This window comes from Myodes glareolus, chromosome 25, assembly GCF_982192425.1.
Source record: "Myodes glareolus chromosome 25, mMyoGla1.1, whole genome shotgun sequence".
NCBI classification, from domain to species: Eukaryota; Metazoa; Chordata; class Mammalia; order Rodentia; family Cricetidae; genus Myodes; species Myodes glareolus.
The window spans coordinates 32,223,158-32,244,906 of record NC_142050.1 but is presented as its reverse complement, the minus strand read 5'-3'; the positions used below and the strand labels follow the sequence as shown (position 1 = coordinate 32,244,906).

Sequence of the window (21,749 nt, the reverse complement as noted above, 5' to 3'; positions counted from 1 at the left end):
AAACAAATAAGATTGATGCTGCTGCTGATGGTATGTTTGGTGAGGGTGGGCATGAATCCAATGGCCGGTTTTCCTATAAGAGCATCATGAGAAGTCAGAGAGAGAAGTCAGCAAAAGTAGGGGAATCAATGAGGAAAACCCTAGAACCTCAAAAGAATGGCCCACCCCTCTGATAACTTGATAGAGGACCACACTAAGGAATGTACAAAGTGATGTGTTCTAATCCCAGACGCTCTGTGAACTGGTAGGAGACAGAACCAATCTGGCTTCTATGGGAACTAGCATCCGAAAACCACACATTTTGCTTCTTGAGCCCTTCTGGTCCCCACTAAGCAGCCCCAGAGGAAGCTGTCTGACTCGGAACCCTGGAAGTATAGGCGTTCGCCCACCATCAACACCATGCCGACTGGAAGAAGGGCAGGACCTGAGAACAAGCCGGCTTGTAAGCAGTAGATGGGGGAACTCAGGCATCTGCCTTGACCTTGACTGTGAGGAGCAGAGATGGGGAGAGCTAGAGGTTTCCTACCCTACGCTCACCACTTAGTTTTTGAATGCTTTTCTATTTTCAAAACATTTGGAGCAAACATGGCCCTAGGTGAGCATCTTTAAGCTTGTAAGATGGGTGGCCAGGTGCCCTTTTATTCTTCTCTATGCCTTTCTTGATGGCTGCAAGGTTTCCGAGAAGAAATGCTATAGAAAAGGCACGTCCCAGGTTAATGGCAATAGGACCTTTCATGCCCGACTCCCCCTTTACCCAGTGATGTCCCTTGTGGACCCCAGACTCTCCCCCACATCCCAACACTGACTCTGAAACATGATGGTGTGTTAAAGGCAAGGTTGGGAAGTTCCCAGGAAAGTCACGAGGCAATAGAAGAGGTAAGAAGATGTGGGAGGAGGAGGAGGGCATCAAATTGCCTTGCACTTGCGCTTGCCCTGAGAGCATCTTCCTTAGAAACTTAATTTTAACCACTTACTACTCAGGGACCTCAAGCAAGCAAGTTCTTGGCTTTGCTACACCTCCATTTCATTCATATGAAATGTAAAAAGTAAGAGTTGGACCCCAAAGGGTAAGAGTTGGACCCAACGAGTTCACCAATTCAAAAACCACTCTAGAATGTATTGGACATGCGTGTTACTGTTATCATTTTTATTGTTCTATCCTTTTATCCACCAAGGGTTTTGGATGTCAGATCAAGTAAGTAAAAGAAATGTCCATTTGTTTCTCAGAGTCGTTATCCTTGCAAGACAGTCTGCGTGCGGTTCACCAAGACGATTTAAGAACAGCATTGCCTAGAGCACAATGTCAGGCGGGCTTGGCTCAAATAGGACTCCAGAGTGAGGCGTGTGTCAGCAAAGATGGACAGCTCATCAGGCGGTTTAGCTTCAATATTCTGCGTTGTAGGGAAATTCTTCCATGTTTACTGTCCTGCAGCAATAAGAGTGGAGAAAATGTTAGTATCATCTAATGATTTTTTTTTTTTTAGACAGGGTCCCATGTATGCCAGTCTGGCTCTGAACTCTATGTAGTAGAGAACAACTTTGAACTTAACCTCCTGATGCCACCTCCACAGTACTGTGATGAGAGGCATGTACCACCGGGCCAGGCTTTAATTTTTGTAATTATTTCTTTTATGGTTTTTGAGATGATAATATGATCACATCCCTTCTATCTTCTTTCTTCTCCTTCCAAAGCCTCCCATTTACTCCTCCTTGATCGCTTAGGAATGTGTATGTAAACATATAAACATACATGTATGTAACAACAATTCATGAAAAAAAGAGGGTACAGATTTGGAAGAGGCCTGGGTTTATGTACTACCGACGATCTAACTCAAGCATTCATGCACAGGTAGACACTCTCTAACTGAGCCAGTTCCCCAGTGTGTCCAGGCGTTCTTATATGGTATACACAAGAAAGCTCTTTCTATGTGCTTTCTCAGCCTCTCCTCCCCCCATCCTTGGAACTATGACATATAGGGGCTCCACACCAAAATCTTCCCTCAAATTGATGAGCAGGACATTTGAAAAGAGGGTAGGGAAGTATGCCGTGGCCAGGTTGCCAAAAAACCAGGCATGTAGCCAAGGGCCTCACAAACACTGTTTCAGTTCATTCCACATTACAGAAAAGTGGGAAGTCATGATGAGATCAACAGATTACTTGTTATATTATGATTGCTGCATTAAACAAGGCAAGATAAGCCATGAGCTAGGATCTCTGATAACGTCTAAACTTGTATTCAATGGATATTTCCTGTATTGGGTATAACAATTCCTACTTTGTAAAAAAAAAAAAAAGGAATCAGATTTGCAAAGTTACAAATCTATCCAAGGCAGCATGGCTATTGAATGACTGAATTTTGGATTACAAACCAGCTGGGCTTACTCCTAAGTGGCCCTATCTATTACCTCGACTCACTAATGTAACTATCTCTCACTATCTATTTGATGATCAAAGGCATCACATGTCTCAAGCCAAATCCTTCACCTCTAAGTGACAACTCTCATTTTGGATCGTTCATGTAGAAGCAAAACCGACCAAGCAAAACCATACTTGTTAATTTTTTGGCAAATTCAGTAGGCTATTTTCTATTGGAATTCAGGTCCAGTTATTGTCCTCTCTTCCCTGAATTATTATAGTAGGGCTTCCTACGGCCTCTCAGTGCAGAAGTCAGTGAACTTTTCAGGCATGTCAGATCATGTAGACTGTGCACATCCTCTCCCGGATTCCAAGTCCTAAAATCAAAGTCCTTCTCACGGTCTGTACCACCTGCATGCCCTTAGCTTAAGGTTGTCTCTGAATTCATCTCTTCCCACAGTAGGCCTCACTCATCTGTTGCAGCTTCAATGGCCTCCTTATTTGAGTGCCCTAAAACCACTACCTCAGGGCATTCATACCCACTGCTGTGATTGCCAAGGAAGGTGTTCTCCTAACACCACATGGTGCATCCTTTGTTTCTCTCAATTGTGACTTGATAGATCAGCCAAGCTGCCTCTGGCTCATCACATATAAAGCATCTATTCTACCAGAATGCACGACTTCCCATACCTTTTATCTATTTTACTTTTCTCTATGGCATTTGGTACTGTCTGACATACAGACTTAGAGTAACTTCAGATGTTGCTAGAATACAAGATTGGGCAACATGAAGTTTGTACAGTGTGATGTGCCAGACACCCAGAACATGCTGGCACACAGTGATTGCACATAAACCATTAAGTGAAGGAGTGGGTGGATAAGTGCTTCTGCCCCCTGCAAAGGAACAGTGCTGGGGAATATTATTTTAAGATGCATTACTTCCTTTTATGCTCTGGAATATTTGTTTAATGATGCAAAGATGTGTTGCATTCTTTTACGTGGTATTTGCTTAACTCTGTGAAGCCGTGTTACTTTGCCTGCCTAAAACACTTGACTAGCCTAATAAAGAGCTGAATGGTCAATAGCTAGGCAGGAGAGAGAAATAGTCAGGGCTGGCAGGCAGAGACAATAAATAGGAGAAATCTGGGAAGAGAAGATCAAGGAGCGAGAAAAGGAGAAGGGAAGGAGGATATCAGGGGCCACCCACCCAGTCATCACACAGCAGCATAGAGAAAGGAAGGAAGGAAGGAAGGACGGATGGACGAAAGAAAGAAAGAAAGAAAGAAAGAAAGAAAGAAAGAAAGAAAGAAAGAAAGAAAGAAGAAAGGTAAAAGCTCAGAGGCAAAATGTAGTTAAGGAGAAATGAGATAGTTTAAGTTAGAAAAACTGGGAAACAAGCCAAGCTAAGACTGGGCATTCGTAAGTAAGAATAAGTCTTTGTGTATTTATTTGGGAGCTGGGAGGCAGGACGCTAAAGAGTAAAACAAAACAAAACAGAACACCACAGAACACCATGATCTTTCTTAAACTCTGGCTCTATGTGTAAAACTCAGGATTTGCAGAACTGGCAGGCATGACTTCCCATGACGCAAACTGTACTTTCTCGCAACTCCCAGGAAACAGTATTTGAATATAAAAAGTTATCCTGGATGTCTTCCAACCCTCCCAGTTAACCTTCTACAACTTCAGAAAGCTCATACACAAGCCTGCCCCACTTACTCAGGCAGCAGGCAGGCCCTCCAGTTTCTGTTGAAGCCGAGGATGGTGGCCATCTCCTGGTCACTCAGCTGGAAGTCAAACACCTGGAAGGACAAGGGTCCCAAAGCTCCTTAGCAAGGAAAGGGCTGGTACCCAGGGCTGTAGGCATTCTAGGCATTCCTCTCTATCCACGTAGGCTCACCTTGCATACAAACCATTTTCTAGTTTAAGACTGAATTATTTTTTTTAATATTTATTTATTTATTTATTTATTTATTTATTATGTATACAATAGTCTGCCTGTGTGTATGCCTGCAGGCCAGAAGAGGGCACCAGACCCCATTAGAGATGGTTGTGAGCCACCATGTGGTTGCTGGGAATTGAACTCAGGACCTTTGGAAGAGCAGGCAATGCTCTTAACCTCTGAACCATCTCTCCAGTCCAAGACTGAATTATTTATAGGGTCCGGTGGCACAAAATCTCGGTTTGTGCAGTGTTTAATCCGTACGGGACACGTGGATCTTTCCAGAAGGGCATTTCTTCAAGTCCAGTCCATACCTGTTTTCCAGCTAAAAGGTTGCTATGTAGGCAAGGGCAGACTGCCCTTGGGCAGGATAGTCTATGGCCCTTGACCTAAGTGCTCATGGGAAAGTAAGGGTCTTTTCTGTGCTCAGAACTGATAAGGCTTCCCGGCTCAGCCCATTCGTGACCACTTGGTGATTCATCTAGCTCTGTTGAAGCCAGCTAGTTCCCTGGCACAAGAGTTCACAAGATGATGAGAAGTTAGGAACATCACTGATGCTGCAGGATAGGAAGAGAAGCCTGCTAAGAGTCCTCCCATCCATACACAGCCAATGATCAGCCAGGATCTTACCTGAAAGTTCTCGTGTATACGCGCTGGTGTCACAGACTTGGGGATCACTATCACATTTCTCTGGATGTGGAACCGAATCAGAACCTGTGCACAAAAAGTAAAGGCATGTGTTCACTAAAAGAGGAGAATGGTGATCCAAATGAGAATAGCCCCACAGATACATGTGTTAGAAAACTTGGTCCCCAGTCAGCGGGATGGTTTGGCAAGGATTAGGCATGGCATCGTTGGAGAAAGTATGTCACTGGGGATGGGCTTAAGGTTTCAAGCTTTATGTCAGTCCCAGTGTGCTCTCGTCTTCCTGTTTGCGGATTAAGATGTGAGCGCTTAGCTCCTGCTCCAGCACAACGCCTGCCTGACTGCTGCCATCTTCCCTGCCATTATGGTGGTGGACTCCTATCCATCTGGGACAGTAACCTCCATAAAGATCCCTTTCTCTATAAAGTGCCTTAGTCATGGTGTCTTATCACAGCAATAGAAAAGTAACTAACAGAATGATTATCTTTATAGTTCCCTATGGCTCCTGTATCTCCCTTAACCCTGGAAGCAACACCATGATTTCTCTAGCTAGGAACAGGAACTTGGCAGGAAGCTGATGAACAGGGGCGATCCTCATTTGATACTGCCAGCTGTATTTCCCAAAAATGCCAATAGACTTACAGCTTCCAGTTCTTCCTCTCCAAAGGATTAAAAGACAGCAATATAAAGAATAAAACAAGACTAAAGACTGTATTGTGCCCCCCCCAAAGCGCACACCTTTAATCCCAGCATTCGGGAGGTAGAGGCTGGAGACTTCTATGAGTTTGAGGCCAGCCTGGTCTACAGAGTGAGTTCTAGGACAGTCAGAGAAACTTTCTCTCTCAAAAAACAAAATCAAACAAACAAACAAAAAAAGGGACTGCAGGATTAAAAGCAGGGAGGCAACATCTTTTACCTGGGCTGAGGTTTTCTTGTGCTTTGCAGCAATCTCTTTAATCTTAGGATCCTCTAGTAGTGAAGGATCTTCTGGCTTGGCCCTACAGGCAGAAAGAAGGCCGGAATGAACAAATCACCCCACTTCCATGACAGTATCAGGGCTGAGCACCATGGCCTTCTCCAACTGCAGAGCAGGCAGGGGAGCTGCCTGGAAGCTGTGTCTTTTCCTATGGTCCCATACGTAGGCTCTGGAGCCTCAGGAATTTGCAAGGGTTCTCTAGCATTAGAGAGCAGAAATGGAACACTCTTAAGAGGTAAGGCATCCTGTCATTTTTTTTGAAGCATTGTGCCTCTCCCCCCAAAATCCTCTTTGAGTGTGTCAGATGTATGGCTGTAAACACATTTTTCCCTAGGGGCATAAGACATGCATAGCAATACTAACTAATTATTAAACACTAAATTTCAGGGTGGTGAAAGAAAGTCACCACTCCGACGCCTCACCAAGGCCTGTCTGGAGAGCCCAGGGGGCTGTAGGCTGTGACACTGATACCCTTGGAGTGACAGTACTGGATCAGTTTCTCCTGCGTGAGGTATGGGTGGCACTCGACCTGCAAGAGAACACACCTCCATCACTAGGGAAGTAGGCCTTCCTGAGTGGCTCAGATGGAACTCTGGGCACAAGAAAAGACCAACACAAAGGACAAATATAACCTATTGATGGATGCGCTACAGACCAGACCCAGAGATCTGTCTCCCGCCTCCCTGAGCATCCTGAACACAGACCTCAGAGATGAGACTCCGTGGATAGTATTGAAATTGCCTCCCAGTGTTGAAGTAGTCACAGAGGAGGACCCTTTCGCTGAACAGAAGTTACCTGATTGGTCACTGGCTTATGTTTCAGTCCAGGCTTGTTCAGGAGCCTTTCAATCTGGAAGTGGTTGAAGTTGGAGACGCCCAGGGCTTTCACTAACCCTTCATCCACCAGTTCCTCCATGACCTGTCACAGGGAAGAACGCCATTTAGATGGCTGCGGGAGGATTACAGGGATGCTGGCTCGGTTTAGTCCTAAGATAGGAGGAATGGATGAACAACCCGCCAGGTTAGGTAAGATACAACACTAGAAAGAAATATCGGTCCAGACGGAATGCCCATCGATGGTCAGATGCTTCTAGGAGTGTATGGATTCAGCTCTCTCTTCAACCAAATCTGCATAACCTGAGAAAATAGGCTCCCTCGCTTTTGCCCTTTGTCTTTCCTGTGTGTCTGTGGGGGTGGGGGGAGGAGGGACTGATGCTAGGACCATTCAGGCACTCTATTATTGAGCTACATCTCTAGCCTTTTTTCTTTTCATTGTAAAAGTTTGAGACGTGGTCTCTCTATCCAGATTAGCCTTGAACTTCCTCTGCAGCCCAGGCAGACCTTGAACTTGTGATCCTGCCTCTGCCTCCTGCACCTGGATTACAGGCCTGTGTCCTCAGAACCAGATTCCTATTTGGGTTCTGACCCCTACTTTCCTCTGCCACATGGTTAGTTTTCCAATGGAGAGACATGTAGGCCTATCAGAGCCTGGCACAGCCCCCAACCTAGGGTTAGGTGGGCCTGAAATCTGGCCAGCTAACAACTTACCACAACCATGACTATGTATTAGCCCTAAGTTAGGGTATTTTTAAAAACAATTTTCCTCAGAATGAACAATTTGCAAATCTGTCAAGATATCATACCTGATGGTGGCAGCCACCAACTCAACGTGTACTTATAATTCATTTGTTATAAGTTCCTGCTTAGGAGTTTGCAGAATATAAAAGCCTACAGTGTGCTTCTTTCAGGGAGCCATCAGCCTTCTCAGTGAGGCTGCTTGGGCTCACTTGACAGCTGGCATAACCCTGAGCATCAGTGTGGGAAGGAAGGGATCTACACGGGTCCCACAGTGACAGTGAAAGTAGAGTTTAAATTGGGCCTAAAAATATAGGGCAAAGAAGGGATATCACGAACAGAGTGAAGGGGTCATAAGCAGAGATTAAACAGTGGAGCATGCAGTTTGTAGTGTGTGTTCAGACCACACTGTGTCCTGTCTCTCAGCCTTGGTGCAAATTGGAACCCTCTGTAAGCTACAAAAAAAAAAAAAAGTGTTGGGGGTAACATTCCAGCCCCACTCCTGAGCTTCTTACTGACCTCTCTGGGGAATTTAGTGTACAAAGTTGAGAGCCACCAGGGTAAGTGAGAAAGGACTTTGATAGATAGGGCTGTTTAGTGTTGATGAGACCAGAAGGTCCCTGAACTCCCCAGTTTGGGATGAGATCATTTACAAGCGCCTGTGTCCTGAGTTGACTTTGGTTTGCATGTATGATAATCCGGCCTTCTTTACATTAGTTTCTCCTACCCTCTTCTGGATTTCAGTTGGTGAGACTTCTATGGGCCTGGGTGTTGTTAATCCTGCTGTTCTTTAAGCAAAACCTACAGCTTGTCTATTTATACCCTTGAAAAGTTCCATGTAGCAATAATTATTGGATTCAGCCATAGGACATAGCACTAGGTAAATCAAGAATGCTGCTAGGTGTCTGCCTATGACAGAATGGCCATAGTTAATTCAGTATAACAACCAGAGTTTGGATAGTCTCTACATCACACCACAAAGAATTACTAAATTATTTACACTGTCATGTACAATAGCTATCATATCAAGTTATTAATAATACATTTGTTTCAGTGCAAAAATGAATGCCACACAGACTATTCATTGCTGTTGACTCCATGTATGGAAAACCTCTATATTGTTCATCAAGCCCTTAATCGAACTAGGTGGCTCTTTATGGTTGTCAGTCATTTTGGAGGCCTTTAATTTTTCCCTTTCCAATCCAAGTCAGAAAATGTCAAGAAAAAATTTCAAGATCTACTATAGAAATACAGAATTTTTTCATTTTATTTTTCTACAGTGTTGGCTGGTGATTGGACGCAAGAGAGATTCGGGGCTGCCGGACAAGCGGCACACAAATTCTTGGAATCTCTATCTCTGTTTACAACTAGCTTATTCATGTTTTCCTCTGTTGACATTTGCAAGAGGATACAGTAGTCAAAAGGATTTTTGGAGGAAAGTATCCATGACATATTTAGCTTTTGAACACTCCTTATTCACATCAAGTATTGGTCTGGGTTTTCCAAAGGAACACGGCTGATAAAGTCAGTTGTTTGGTTTTAAAAAGCAAGGTTCTTGTTACTGTTACTTTTCTGATCTTTAGATGCAGGCTCACTGTTTGTCAAGTACTGTGATAAAAGCTTTGATAACTGGGCTTTTGAATCAGATAAGACTAAATCTAATCTTAATTGTGTCACACCCCTGTTGTTTAACTAGATGACTTCAAATTCTCCAGGTTATTGGTTTCATCATTTGTACACAGGGAAGGTAACATTCCCTCGCAGGGTTGGTAACTAATGCGCCAAGATGAGGCTTTGGGTGTTTGCTCTCTTCGTCCTTGTACCGCTCTGAACTGTGATAGTATGTGAGTGTGTGCATGGTGTGTGTGCATGGTTATGCACGTGTTCCTGTGTGTGTGCAGGAACACATGCCATGACAGGTGTACCAAGGCCAAAAGACAACTTCAGGTGTTGTTCCTTGTGTGAGACAGAGTCTCTTTGTGTTTCATCTCTGTGTATACCGCACTAGTTGACTGTAGATCAGGGGGCTCCCCTATCTCTCCCTCCCCTCTTGCTACACGAGCACAGGAATTACAGCCATGTGCTTCCAAACCTGGCTTTGTGTGGGTTCCGGATCCTTCTGCTTGTGCAGCAAACACTGTACCACTGAGCCTTCTCACAACAAGCTCATCAATAAGAGCAAATGACTTGAAGGAGTTCAATCCTTTCCCTAAAACAGTTGGGTGTGGTAGTGCATGCTTTTAATTCCAGCACTGGGTGGGAGGCAGAGGTAGGCAGATGTCTGAGTTCAAGGCAAGTCTGCTCTACAAAGCGAGTTCTAGGACACTCAGGACTGCACAGAGAAACACTATCTTGAAAACCCAAAATAACAATAATAATAATAATAATAAATTTCCTTTGGTTACTCAGCCAATATGTGCAAATCAAGGCAACATCCCTGTACCAACTGTCTGCCCTTAGTTTCAAAACAGCATATGTTTACCACAAACTGAGGGACTTTGTGTTTCCTGTCTCAATCGAGATCCTAATAGTCACCTAACGAATTATTTTAATTCGTTAATTAATTATTTTAATCCCAAAACCTGTGAGGCAGAGGCCAATGGATCTCTGTCAGCTCCAGATTAACTGGGGATACACTGTGGGATTATCTCAGAAAAAAAAAGTAGATGATGCCAGGTGAACCCTAAATCCAAACATGTTAAGGAAGGAGTAAAGAACTTGAGGAAAGCAGAGACAGAACTACACACAAGGCACGTGGGCCTTTTCATACCATAATGACAAAGTCTCCATCACACAGTGAAGCTGGAACCTACCTCCCAGGCATCCAAGAATGTTATTTTACTGGTGAGAACATTGCCTTGAGCGTCTTTGGGGAATAACTCCTTTCCAGGCTGTAAATACAAACAAAATGCATGTTGGCTGGCTGCTCCTATGAAGCGAGGCTCCAGGACAGTAAAATACCAAACACCCACACCTGCTTAGCACTCGGTCAGGCTCTGGAGGACACGCTTGCGACGTCAAGCCCGGCATCTCTATCCCAGCCTAGTGTGGACCGTAAAGCCCAAACCACAGACACTGCTGGGCAGGTTCCCAAACCTACTACTATATGTCAAAGACGCTATCAGGAATTTTCCATCACCATGGAAATGAACGCAGTGCATCTGGACCCGCATGGGCCTGGAGGAAATTTTAATTTCAAGATCACTAGGCAAGGGTTAGATCTGAATGGTAGAGTTTGCGGAAGACTGTGACCAGCTCTTGTCCTTGACTCCTCCAGAAGTCCAGACCTTCTCCAGAAGTACCAGCACCCTAGCTGTGCATGAATGGGGCGGGGGGGGGGGCATACGGAGCGTTCACGCCCCTTCAACCTCAGCAGCAAAGTCTTGGGCTCTGCTCTGGGAAGCCACTCCCTAGGTACGCTTTGCTTGGCAGGGGTGTCAGACCCTGAAACACTACATATGCAAGATTAGCCCAAGACATCTTTTGAGGACATCACCGGATGTGTGGAACCAACAGGAAGTTGACAGGCTTCTCCCCTGCCCCGCCCCCTTTACCACAGCCCTGTCTGCGCGGCTATAGAAGGTACAGAGAGAAGGTACAGAGAGAAGCACAAACCTGAAGTCCCTGCGGCCAGTGGATAAGATACAGGTCCAGATAGTCCAGTCTCAGATCCGTGAGGGTCTTTTGAAAGGCTTCCTTAAGCAGTTTTCTCTCAAAGCAGGTGGGCCACAGCTGCAGAATACAACAAGGAAGGAAGGATTAGGAATTGGAAGAAAAGGGCCACGCTAAGCTCACCCTCCCTGTTCTGAGATTTACCGTCTGATCTAACCTTGGGACAGGTTTATATTTATGTTTAACCCAATTGGCTAATTAACATACATAATCTGATATGCAAGATTCCTAGGGCTCCCCAGGCAGGTTATTTCCTACTTGCTGAGGGTGATTTATTTTCTCAAGCTTACTTCATCCTGTGCACTTCTTAGAACACTTAGCATTCTGATGCTACTGGGGTGTAGTCCCTGACCTCCAAGGCAACAGGCCCTAATAGTGAACCACAGGGCTTAAAGTGGCCGATCTGTCCTGTGAGTCTGTTTCTCACACCAGATGCTGTTTCCAAGTGGGTAGAGTGGCCCAGATAGTTATACCCAACCAACAACGTCACACTCCACTCACCCCTCTCCTTTTTATTTTTTACAACATTTTTAGTCCACCCTTTACTGGATTGATATAAAAATGATATTCCTGGGCTGGAGAGATGGCTCAGAGGTTAAGAGCATTATCTGCTCTTCCAAAGGTCCTGAGTTCAATTCCCAGTAACCATATGGTGGCTCACAACCATCTGTAATGAGGTCTGGTGCCCTCTTCTGGCCATAGAAGGAATGCTGTATACATAATAAATAAATAAATTTAAAAAAAAAGATTTTGAAAAATGATATTCCTATGCAACAATAAAAAAAAAGCTTTCTCTACCCAGCCACTGAGAACACAGTACTGAGTGATATGGCTCAGGCCCATCCTTTTTTAAAAAAATAAGTATTTTATTTATTATTTCTGTGTATGTGCATATGTGCACATGTATGTGAGGTATGTACGTATGTAGGTAGGTAGGTATGTAGGTATGTATGTGAGTATGTATGTATGGCCCCTAGAGGCCAGAAGAGGGTGTGGGATTCTTTGGAGCTTGAGTTACCAGAGTTGTGAGCTACCTGAGGTTGGTGTTGCGCACTTGATAATGATCTTCTGCAGGCACAGAATGCACCCTTAACCCCTGAGGCATCTCTTCAGTCACCCTTGATGGCGCCCCTAGCTTCTGACTGACAGGAAGCATGACAGTGAGGAACACTCGAACCTCAGTGGAACCATCTTGTTATGGGAAAGCTAACACGTGAGGGTGGGCCAGCAGCAGAACCTTATCAGTACTGACTTGGAGTGTGGTTATTCCCACCCACAGATATAATAAAAGCAAGGAAGGAGGTTAGGAAAATGATGGATAGGGTGGTGTGGACCAGATTCTTCTACTGGCTTTGAAGTCCCATCCTCCAAGTGGGCCACTCTACCTTGCTGACAATGAAGAGGTCCTCCCGCTTCACGGCCTTCTCCTTGATCTTCTCCTGGATGGCTTCCCCCACTTCATGTTCATTGTAATAGGCGTAGGCGCAGTCAATGTGGCGATATCCGGCATCAATAGCCACCTTCACAGCTTCCTTGACTTTGCCTGCAGCAGACTAAAAGGCAACAGAGAGGGTCACAGGATGCTCTAACACCAAGACCTCCCTCACCAGACTCCACACAGCCCAGCTTCTGAAAACCACAGCGTTACTGGGAACACTAGGGAAGAAACAAACTTTCCAAAAGTGAAGAAACAGTGAACCGGAATGTTCACCCACCCCATGTTGTCTCTTAGCTAAAAGTCAGTTCCCATCAAGTCCACTAGATCTTAAAGGATCTCTTGTTTCTGAGGTGACAGACAGCTCCCACTACAACTTGCTAAAAGTCAAAACTCAACTCTGAAGCCACCCAGAGGATTTCAGCTGCAGACCATGTTAATTAAGAATGTTGAGAATGAGCAGGGCAGTGGCGCATGCCTTTAATCCCAGCACTCGGGAGGCAAAGGCAGGTGAATCTCTGTGAGTTTGAGGCCAGCCTGGTCTACAACAGCGAGTTCCAGGACAGGCTCCAAAGCTACAGAGAAATCCTGTCGTGGCCATTGCATGGCAAATTCAGACTCTGCCACACAGCAGTGTAAATGGATGAAATATAATAAAATTTAAAAACAAAAGCCAAACCACTGGGTGTGGCGGCCCATGTGTGTAATCCCAGCATTTGGGAAATAAGAGGCAGGGGGATTGTGGGTTTGAGGCCAGCCTGGGGTACATAGCTGCCTTCAAAATTAAACATAAATACAAAAACAGTCTTCGATCAATCAAACCAAACCAAACAACAACAACAAAAACTCTTCCTCTCTTACCAGCTCTAGAAATATCTTGGTTAAGTATCAAACACAGAGAAGCACCACAGAGATGGCTGTTGGCTTCCCTGGGACAAGAAACGGCCTCTAGCAGTTCAGCAGTTCCTGGCCCTCCCCATCCCGTACCTCCCTGCCTTTCAACAGATAAGAGCAGACTCCTGTGAATACCGCACCCTGGTCTGGAAAACAGCTCCCTTACACTGCTCTAATTTTGAATTTCTGAGATAGACTTCTGGTAAGAGCGGTGGTCAGCTTGGTAGAAAGTGAAATTTGCATTGTGGAGCAAATTGAAGTAACATTTCAACCCAGTGCAGAGACAAAGAAGGGCTCTGCCTCTGTCCCAGGAGGTAACAGACAAAGGGTAAGAGACAGCGGAGGTGGCTAAGCCACCAGAACAGGAGACGTGGGCTCCAGAAGCAGCTCCTGGCAGTGACTCACGTCTGTAAAAACCTCTGGAGGCTGAGGCAGGAGGATTGCAAGTTCAAGGCTAACCTAAGCTACAGCAGGGTGAGTTCTAGGGCAACCTAAACTCTCAGTCTCCGGAAACCAAATAGAGAGCTCCTAGAAACCAGCTGGCCACTGTCACGGGATCACCAAGGGAAACGCAAAGGCAGAGTTAGGAGATGGAACATTGTCAGACAAGTCCCAACAGAGGCTAGGGAAATCTCCCTCACTGGAAAAAGGGCTGGGCCTGGGGGCATTCTGCCAGGAGAGTAAGATTGCAAGGCAGGAACCCAGCAGAGCAAGCCGAGCGCAGGATCCGAGCCGAGGCTCTGAGGTCCTCATGCTTAGAGTGTAACAGGCACGGGAACCAGAACGAGCTTTAAAGGGTAGGGGCCAGTTCAGTAGCCTGGACTGGGGTCTGAGTTTCTGCCTTTCCCACAGGCTCCAGGCCAGATGCTGCAGATCAGGTGTCCTATCTCAAGGGCAGCAAGGGGACCTGGGTCATTGGAGCTCGGTGTCCTGCCTCTACCTCTGAATGACTCTGCAAGAGAAAAAAAACCAAAACACAGTTAAGACCTATAAAATGTTGGGTGTCTCATAAGTTCAGAGGAAAGCTTGCTAAGTGATTACTGCCTGGCGCTTTTTTCTTTTCTTTCATTTCTTTTCTTTTTTTTTTTTTTTTTCCGAGACGGGGTTTTTCTGGGTGAGAGCCCTGGCTGTTCTGGAATTCAGTCTGTACATCTGACTGGCCTAAAATTCAGAGAGCCTTTGTCTCCTGAGCGCTGGGATTGAAGGTGCGCGCCTGCACCATGCAGCAGCCTCTTGTTTTTAAAGTCCAGGAATGGCTCAAAACCTGACATTTGTTAGAGAAGCTCTGTCACCACGGCTGGGAAAAAGCCCCCCAGAGCTTGGAGGCCAGAAGCAGTGCAATAGCCAAAAGCCTCTTGGGTCCTAGCTCTAGCAGTCCAAACCCTCGGAAGATGCTATGGAAAGAGAAGGAAATGCCAAGACCCTCCTCGAAGGCAGCAGGTCCCCCAAGATGGCACACTCACCTGCCAGGTGCCCAGGCCCACGATGGGCATCTTGGCTTTGGTACTGAGCTCCACGTAGGTGGCCATGGTTGCTGCCAAAAACTTCCCGAGAGAGCAGAAGTCTGTGTGTTAGTGGAGGTTTTATGTTCTGGATGAAGAGGCGGGCTCTTACCGCAAGCAGCCACACCCAGGGACAGTCATTGAGCAGGAAGTTTATCCGGGCCTTTTGTAAGTTTGAAGAGAGTGAATGAAGATTAATTGTAACCCAGTGGGAAGCCTCCCTGGTGCAGTGTGAATTACTCAGGGCGCACCCCTTAGAGATTTATGAACCTAAATAACACGGGGTGAAAGGTTCTTCAAGATACGCTGTTAAGTGTGTTTGGAACAGGACCTTGCATCGGGAATAGCGACCCCTGTAGGCATTCCAAGAGTTAAAGCACGGAAAAGTTTTCAGAAGCAAAATGAGGAAGCTTACGTAAATTATTCTGAGACAACTGTAGTCGGCTACAAAAATTAACAACAGAGGCGCTGGTCTGAAATTAAAAGACAGATGAGCAACTGCTGCAGGGGAGGGGATGGGGTGAGAGGAGAGGGGAGGAGAGGAGAGGGGAGAAGAGGAGAAGGGAGGAGGGGGAGGGGAGGGGAGGGGAGGGGAGGGGAGGGGAGGGGAGGGGAGGAGAGAGAGACTTTGAGGGTGTGTCTCTTTTCTACCTGTCCTTTCTTTTTTTTTTTAAGTTTTACTCATCTAATTGCTGGAAGATTTTGAAAAATAAATTTCTCCTGTTACCCACCAGGTCAGGATCTTTTCTTTGGTAACATTCTTCCTCTCTCTCTCTCTCTCTCTCTCTCTCTCTCTCTCTCTCTCTCTCTCTTTCTCTCTCTCCCTCCCTCCCTCTCATTTGAGATTTGATCAGTTATGTTCATAATGAGCTTTTTAAACTTTTGTGCTTACATGGAAAAAAAACCCAGACTTTTGTGATTACAAATTTTATATGTCACTAAGGGAAATGTGAAAGACAGTTATAAGACGGGAGTATAAAGCGTCTTTGTTCCCGTCACTCCAGACGTCCTTGCCCCGTGCTTTTCCCAGGTCTTTTCTTTACACTCCGCACTCACATTTTCAAAGTTGGCACCGTAAGACAAGCTTTTCTACACCTTCTGAGTAAATCATTTTAAAGGTACTTTTATGTCAAACATTTAATTTTGTATTCTATTTTATGATCGTTGATTCTGCCACTTTCGCTACTCTTGGTTTACAGCTGGTTTCTCTTATGTATGAGTAATATTCAAGGCCTGTCGTTGCAGTGAGGCATTGGGCACACTGTCCTGGGGAGGGATCTTTAGAACTAGGACTCTACACTCAAAGAAAATTGATTTCCGTTTATCTTGTGTTGTCTAGACCCACAGTGATATTTTTTCCTAAAGAGGCATTTTCTCTTCTGCTGTTTATAGGATGACAAACTTCAGGTAGATGTCACAGCCAAGCCCACCTCACACTCTGACATTTTTTTTACATGTACCCTGACCCCATCGAAATCCCACTGACACCTGGAGAGAGAAAATCCTAAATACAGTAGATTTTAATTCATATATAAAGGGAAGTCTAAATGAAACACAAGTGGCAGCAATAAACTAAATTGAAGAAGTCACATTTATTTTATTCTAAAGATGTCATGGTCTCTTTCATGTTGGCTAACTAGAACATTGTAGATGAGGGAACGCTGTAGATCCAAAGGCAGAGTTCCAGACTTTTAAATAAAATTCCAGGTATCTCAAAGCTTGGTACACCTGTAGCATTCAACTGCCAGGCTCAGAATGGACAAAGCCTCCATATCATACTTGCACAGAAGAGGATGCTCTGCCTTGCTCTGGTCCTCACAGCTGATGCTTCCGCCAGTATCGGTGGTGGTGACCAGTGAATTTCTTCTTAGCCTTACCCCCTCTTTCTACTTCCCCTTTCCTTCTTTCCTTTCCTTTCTCACGCAGCCACGGCTTGCCTCAGACTTGCTAGGTAACTGAGGGTGACCTTGCTCTCTGGATCCTTCTGCCTCTACCTTCTGAGCATTGGAATTACAGGTGTGGATGGCAGAAGCTTCTGTTTCCTGTCTTTGTAATTTCCAGTAAATCCGAGGCTCAGTGGCGAGACATTATCTTGCACCCACATTGTGTAACTCAAGTTCCTGGGGATCCAACACACTCTTCTAATCTTCTCAGGCATCTTCACTAATGCCTGAGAAGATTAGCTAATCTTCATCTTCCACACAAGAACATATAACTGCAAAACAAATAAATGTAAGCCTTTCCAGACAGCCATTCCATAACATCACCACGTACACTCAGGGGACCTCTGTCCTGTTGGTTTATGAGCCCATTGTCACAAGCACCACAGCTTGCTCATCCATTTCCTTCTAGAAGGGCATAAAGGTTTTGTCCATGTTAATGTTTCTGTTGGCTCACCATGACTCAGCAATCTCACCAGATGTGACCATTGGAAGGCTAGCTAATACAGACAGCCAGTGTCAACAGGCACTTGGGCACCCAGGAAAGGAAAAGAAGAGGGATTTTTTGACTTGTTGAGTGTTTCCAGAGGGGAGGGGACAGCCAAGTCTTGCTTGTGAAGACTGCCATTCTGGATTCAGTTCAAGTGGCGTTGGAAGAGTTCTGACCTGACCGGAGCCAACTACAATAGTGACACAGGGGAAAATGACTTAGGCCTCGTCGTGGCATGACATCATTTTGGGTTGACACAGCACATGGTATTTCTTTGTGGCATGCGTGTGGTACTTTGTCTTTTTAAGGTTTTTATTTATATTTATTTATTTATTTAATGTGTATGAATGTTTTGCCTGCATGTGCACCACATACATGCCTGATTTCCTTTGATCCCCTGGGACTGGGCTTACTGCTAGCTGTGAGCCACTGTGGGAACTGGGAATCAAGCCTCGGTTCTTTAGAAGAGCTTGCAGCTCTTACTCACTGAGACCTCTCCAGCTCCACACTTTATATCAACTATATAAAGTCAATAAAGGCTTGCTTAGATACTTTCTAACTTCATTCATTTGCCGATTTACTCCTGGCTTATGCTTAATTCTTTTCATTTTGTTTGTTTATTATTATGGTGTATGTGTACACACGTATGTGTGAGTGTGGGCATGTGCCATGGTGAACATATGGAGATCAGTGGACAGTTTTCAGGTGTTGATTCTCCCCTTTAGGTTCTCATGACCTCTTAAAGAAAAATTCCATCCCAGAAGAACAAAGACATCCCCATGCCTAAATGCTGGCAGTGGGCTATTGGCATACTTCACATAAGCCCTGCCTCTCTGATGGTGCTAATGATGACCTTGGCAGGACTGAGAACCAGTTGGAGGTGCTTCTACAGGGTATTATGAGCAGCTGGAGTTGACCAAAGTAGTGTAAGAAATGGACCAAACAGACAATGCCATAAGATTTTGTTTGTTTGTTTGTTTTTTCAAAACAGCCCAAGCTGTCTTGGAACTAGCTTTGTAGACCAAGCTGGCTTCAAACTCACAAAGATCCTGCCTCTGCCTCCCAAAAGCAGTGATTAAAGGTGTGTGCCACCACTGCCCGGCTGCCATAAGACATTATTATATCCCTCATTTGCAGAGGACAGTGTTCTCATTTACAAAACGGTGTGTGGGACCCAAGGTTGGTTCCATGAGGGGCAGTCGTGGGCCACCTGAGGCCTAGGCAGGTCCCCTTGCAGGTGAGAGACTGACAGTGGCAGCGGAGAAACAGACAGATATGCCATGCAGAGACAGCTGGGGTATAGAGTTTATTTTGTGGGTTATGGAGGGGGAAGAGAGGGGGAGAAGAGAAAGAGGCAGAAGATGCCTCTTCAGAAGAAGGGTAGACAGAGAGAGAGAGAGCTGGCTGGAGAAGGAACCAGATCTCAGCTTGCCTGAGAGGAAGGGAGGGAGGAGGTGGATTGGGAGTGTGCGGGGCTTGTCTCTTAAAGGGACAGAATACCCAGGTGACAGACTGGGCCAGCAGATTACAACAATTTGTCCTGGCTATTTGCCATAGCTTAGTCTGTTGGAGGGGAGTGTCCTACTTCAACACTTGGGGTAATGATCAAGCCATTCATGTATTTGCCAAATATGTGAGTTTAATTGAGAAATGTTTTGCCTCAAAGTTAGTAAGCCATTTAACGATGAAACAGCTCTCTTGAAAGATGCCTGCCCACTTTCCAGGTTTGTCCCTGCCCTGTAAATAATGCACAACCACGGGGCTCTGCTTGTTAAGAGTCTCTAGAACAATGACCACGTTACACTTGTCCTAATTCTATCAGTGGCTCTACTGTACGTTTGGATGCAGTCCCGGCCTTCTAGGCCTTCCCACTGGATCCAGGCTGAAGGGCAAAAAGTACTGGAAAGGCACAGGGAACCCGGGAAGGGGGTATAGAGCTCCTGACCCCCACCCCCATAAAGCATAGTGCAATTGTAGTGCTTCCAAGGCTCCGAGGGGGTCAGAGAGAAGAGCTGTGTGTCTCAGGACAGGCTGCTCTCACAACAGCCAACCTGGACAGGAGAGATTGGTCAGGGTAAGAGAACCAAGAGGCAGACCATGGAGGACATCTGGGGCCTGTGTGCAGCTGAGCACGCCCTGTTTGCTTCTAGTAGACGTAGCTTCTGGAGAGGTCTGTGTTAATGTGACCTCTCCTGTATCCATAGGCTATTGAGGACTTGGGATGTCAATTGCACACTAGATTAGACTCTCTGTGGAATGCTAGATAAAACATGAATTTTATTAAGATGTTCTTCCTTAAGAACTGATAGTCTTATTTATTTATTTTTGAGTCAGGGTCTCAGATAGCCCAGGCTGGCCTCAAACTTGCTTTGTAGCAGAGGCTGACCTTGAATTTCTGGTACTCCTACCTCTACCTCCTAATGCTAGGATTAGACAGGTACCACCACTCAGGGTTTTATTCCACGCTACAGGTTGAACGTAGGGCCTTATGTGTGCTAGGAAAGCAATCTACCAAAGGAGCTACATTTCCAGCCCCAAGTCACACATTCTTTAGGAAAAGGCTCAGGCCAGAGCAAGTCACCAATCCTGCCACGCCTTGAGACTAGACCAGAACGTGGCTAGTGCTGCCCTCTAGCGTGCGCCTTCTAGGGAAGAACTGCTTTGTAATAAGACATAGAAATAGCAAAACAAAACAGAAAAAAAAAAAAAAAACCCGAACCTCCAGAATACTGTAAATAGCCCTCAAATCATGGAAAAGAGTAAATCCAGGAACATTCTCACCAGGGAAATCACAGGAAGGACCCAAGTTAGTGGCAAGTCACTAAGCTTTTTCTTTTCCCTTGGGGCTTGTGATACAGAAAGAACTAGAACAAAACCAAAAAAAAAAAAAAAAAAAAAAAAAGACATTCTACCTTTTGGTCCCACCTAGTTATATTTCATCAAATCAAAGGCAAACACTTTATTTTTTTATTACATTTATTTATTTATTTATTTATTTATTAGTGCATGCATGTGGCATCAGAGGACAACTCGAGTGTCTGTCCTCTTTTTCTACTGTGTGGGTCTGGGAAGCCAAACTCAAATTGTCAGGCTTGGTGTCAAGCACCTGTGACCGCTGAGCCGGCTGGCCAGCCCAGGCAAACATGTGATTATCCCCACACCATCACAAGGGCCCCAGACAAAAATAACAAGAGCAACAAAACCGTGTCACAATCAATAGATCGGTCATTATTTAATATGATCACAGAACCAAGGAGTTTTACAGAAAGCTAGAATGGTGGGGAGTGAGCTTTGTTGGAGAACTCTTGGGTACCAACCCAATTCTATACTAGATAGCCAGTTCTCCTTTGGTAGACAATACAGAGACCTGTAGAAAAGTCTTCTCTCTTCACCACGAAGTCCTTTTCTTTTACTTACTCATCTTTTTGTTTATTTAAGTGAGATTTTGCTGTGGTCTAGAAACTCCCTATGTAGCCCAGACTGACTGACCTCAGGTTCCTATCTCAGCCTCCCGAGAGCCAAGATTACGGGTGTGACCACCAGCGTAGAGCACAACTTCCTTCACCACCAAATCTGGTGGCAACTAATCTATAGCTACAAGGAATGGTGTTAGAGGCTGCTGTTCCAAATAAAGTTGTCTCTGAGGGTACGGGTGGCTCAAATTGCTCCTCAGATATTAATGGTCTGGGTTTCCAGTCTGTTGCCTCGTGAATGGGATTGTCCTAGGTTCATTTATTCAATCAGTGCAAGCCTTGGAAATGGGCCGGAAGGGGAGTCTGGCTTGTCTCCAGCTGCTGTCCACAGCATGGACCACCAAGTGGCTGAACAGAGGAACCGCCACAGGAAGAAAGGTATGGGTTAAAAATGATGATCAGGGCTGGAGAGATGACTCAGCCATTTAGAGCACTCGTACAATTCCCAGCACCCATGTGACAGCTCACAGTCATCCATAAGCCAAGTTCCAGGGACCTGTTGTCCCTTTCTGACCTCTGAGGCCACCGGGTATGCATGTAGTTTGCAGGCATGCATGCAACCCAAACACTCATGCACATAAAATAAAGTAAATTGGAAAAAAATTAGGTGATGGTAAATGAAAGAAAAGTAAAATCGTGGAGCGTGAACAAGTAGGTCAGCATCTAACTTTCGGTCCCCTGTCAAGACTTAGGGTGTGAGAACTGCTTCAATCTGGATATTCCCTGAGAGAAGGGACAATGGCGCTGAAACAGAGTTCTTTATTGTGCTCACACTGACAAGCCTATTAAAGGACTCACCTTAAACAGCGGCCTGTGGGCATGTTTCCCCAAATCAGTAATCATCTAAAAG

General features: G+C 45.3%; 1 protein-coding gene across 2 annotated transcripts; it reads right to left on the bottom strand.

The window, feature by feature from the left end:
* Positions 1 to 1,117: 1,117 nt before the first annotated feature.
* Positions 1,118 to 15,178, bottom strand: LOC146889473 (aldose reductase-related protein 2). Of its 2 annotated transcripts, XM_087901806.1 has the most exons (11): positions 14,958 to 15,178; positions 14,402 to 14,446; positions 12,551 to 12,718; positions 11,109 to 11,225; positions 10,307 to 10,384; positions 6,715 to 6,837; positions 6,342 to 6,448; positions 5,860 to 5,941; positions 4,929 to 5,012; positions 4,076 to 4,158; positions 1,118 to 1,426 (listed from the first exon to the last, which is right to left on the bottom strand). In XM_087901806.1, the coding sequence occupies exons 1-11, from the start codon at positions 15,021 to 15,023 to the stop codon at positions 1,384 to 1,386; spliced, it is 996 nt and encodes a 331-aa protein (XP_087757932.1). In that variant the 5' UTR covers positions 15,024 to 15,178; the 3' UTR covers positions 1,118 to 1,383. The 2 variants fall into 2 exon arrangements, with proteins under 2 accessions (XP_087757932.1, XP_087757933.1); XM_087901807.1 differs by lacking the exon at positions 14,402 to 14,446 and having other exon boundaries at positions 14,958 to 15,166.
* Positions 15,179 to 21,749: the final 6,571 nt, after the last annotated feature.

What these genes read in the sequence shown, in the direction of transcription:
- LOC146889473 (XM_087901806.1), bottom strand. Translation starts at nt 15,023, where the DNA reads ATGGCCACCTACGTGGAGCTCAGTACCAAAGCCAAGATGCCCATCGTG. An exon ending in ACCGAGCTCCAATGACCCAG is followed by an intron (nt 12,719 to 14,401) that starts GTCCCCTTGCTG and finishes GTTGCCTTTTAG; the next exon opens with TCTGCTGCAGGCAAAGTCAA. An exon ending in CATTCTTGGATGCCTGGGAG is followed by an intron (nt 6,838 to 10,306) that starts GTAGGTTCCAGC and finishes TCCCTGTGACAG; the next exon opens with GTCATGGAGGAACTGGTGGA.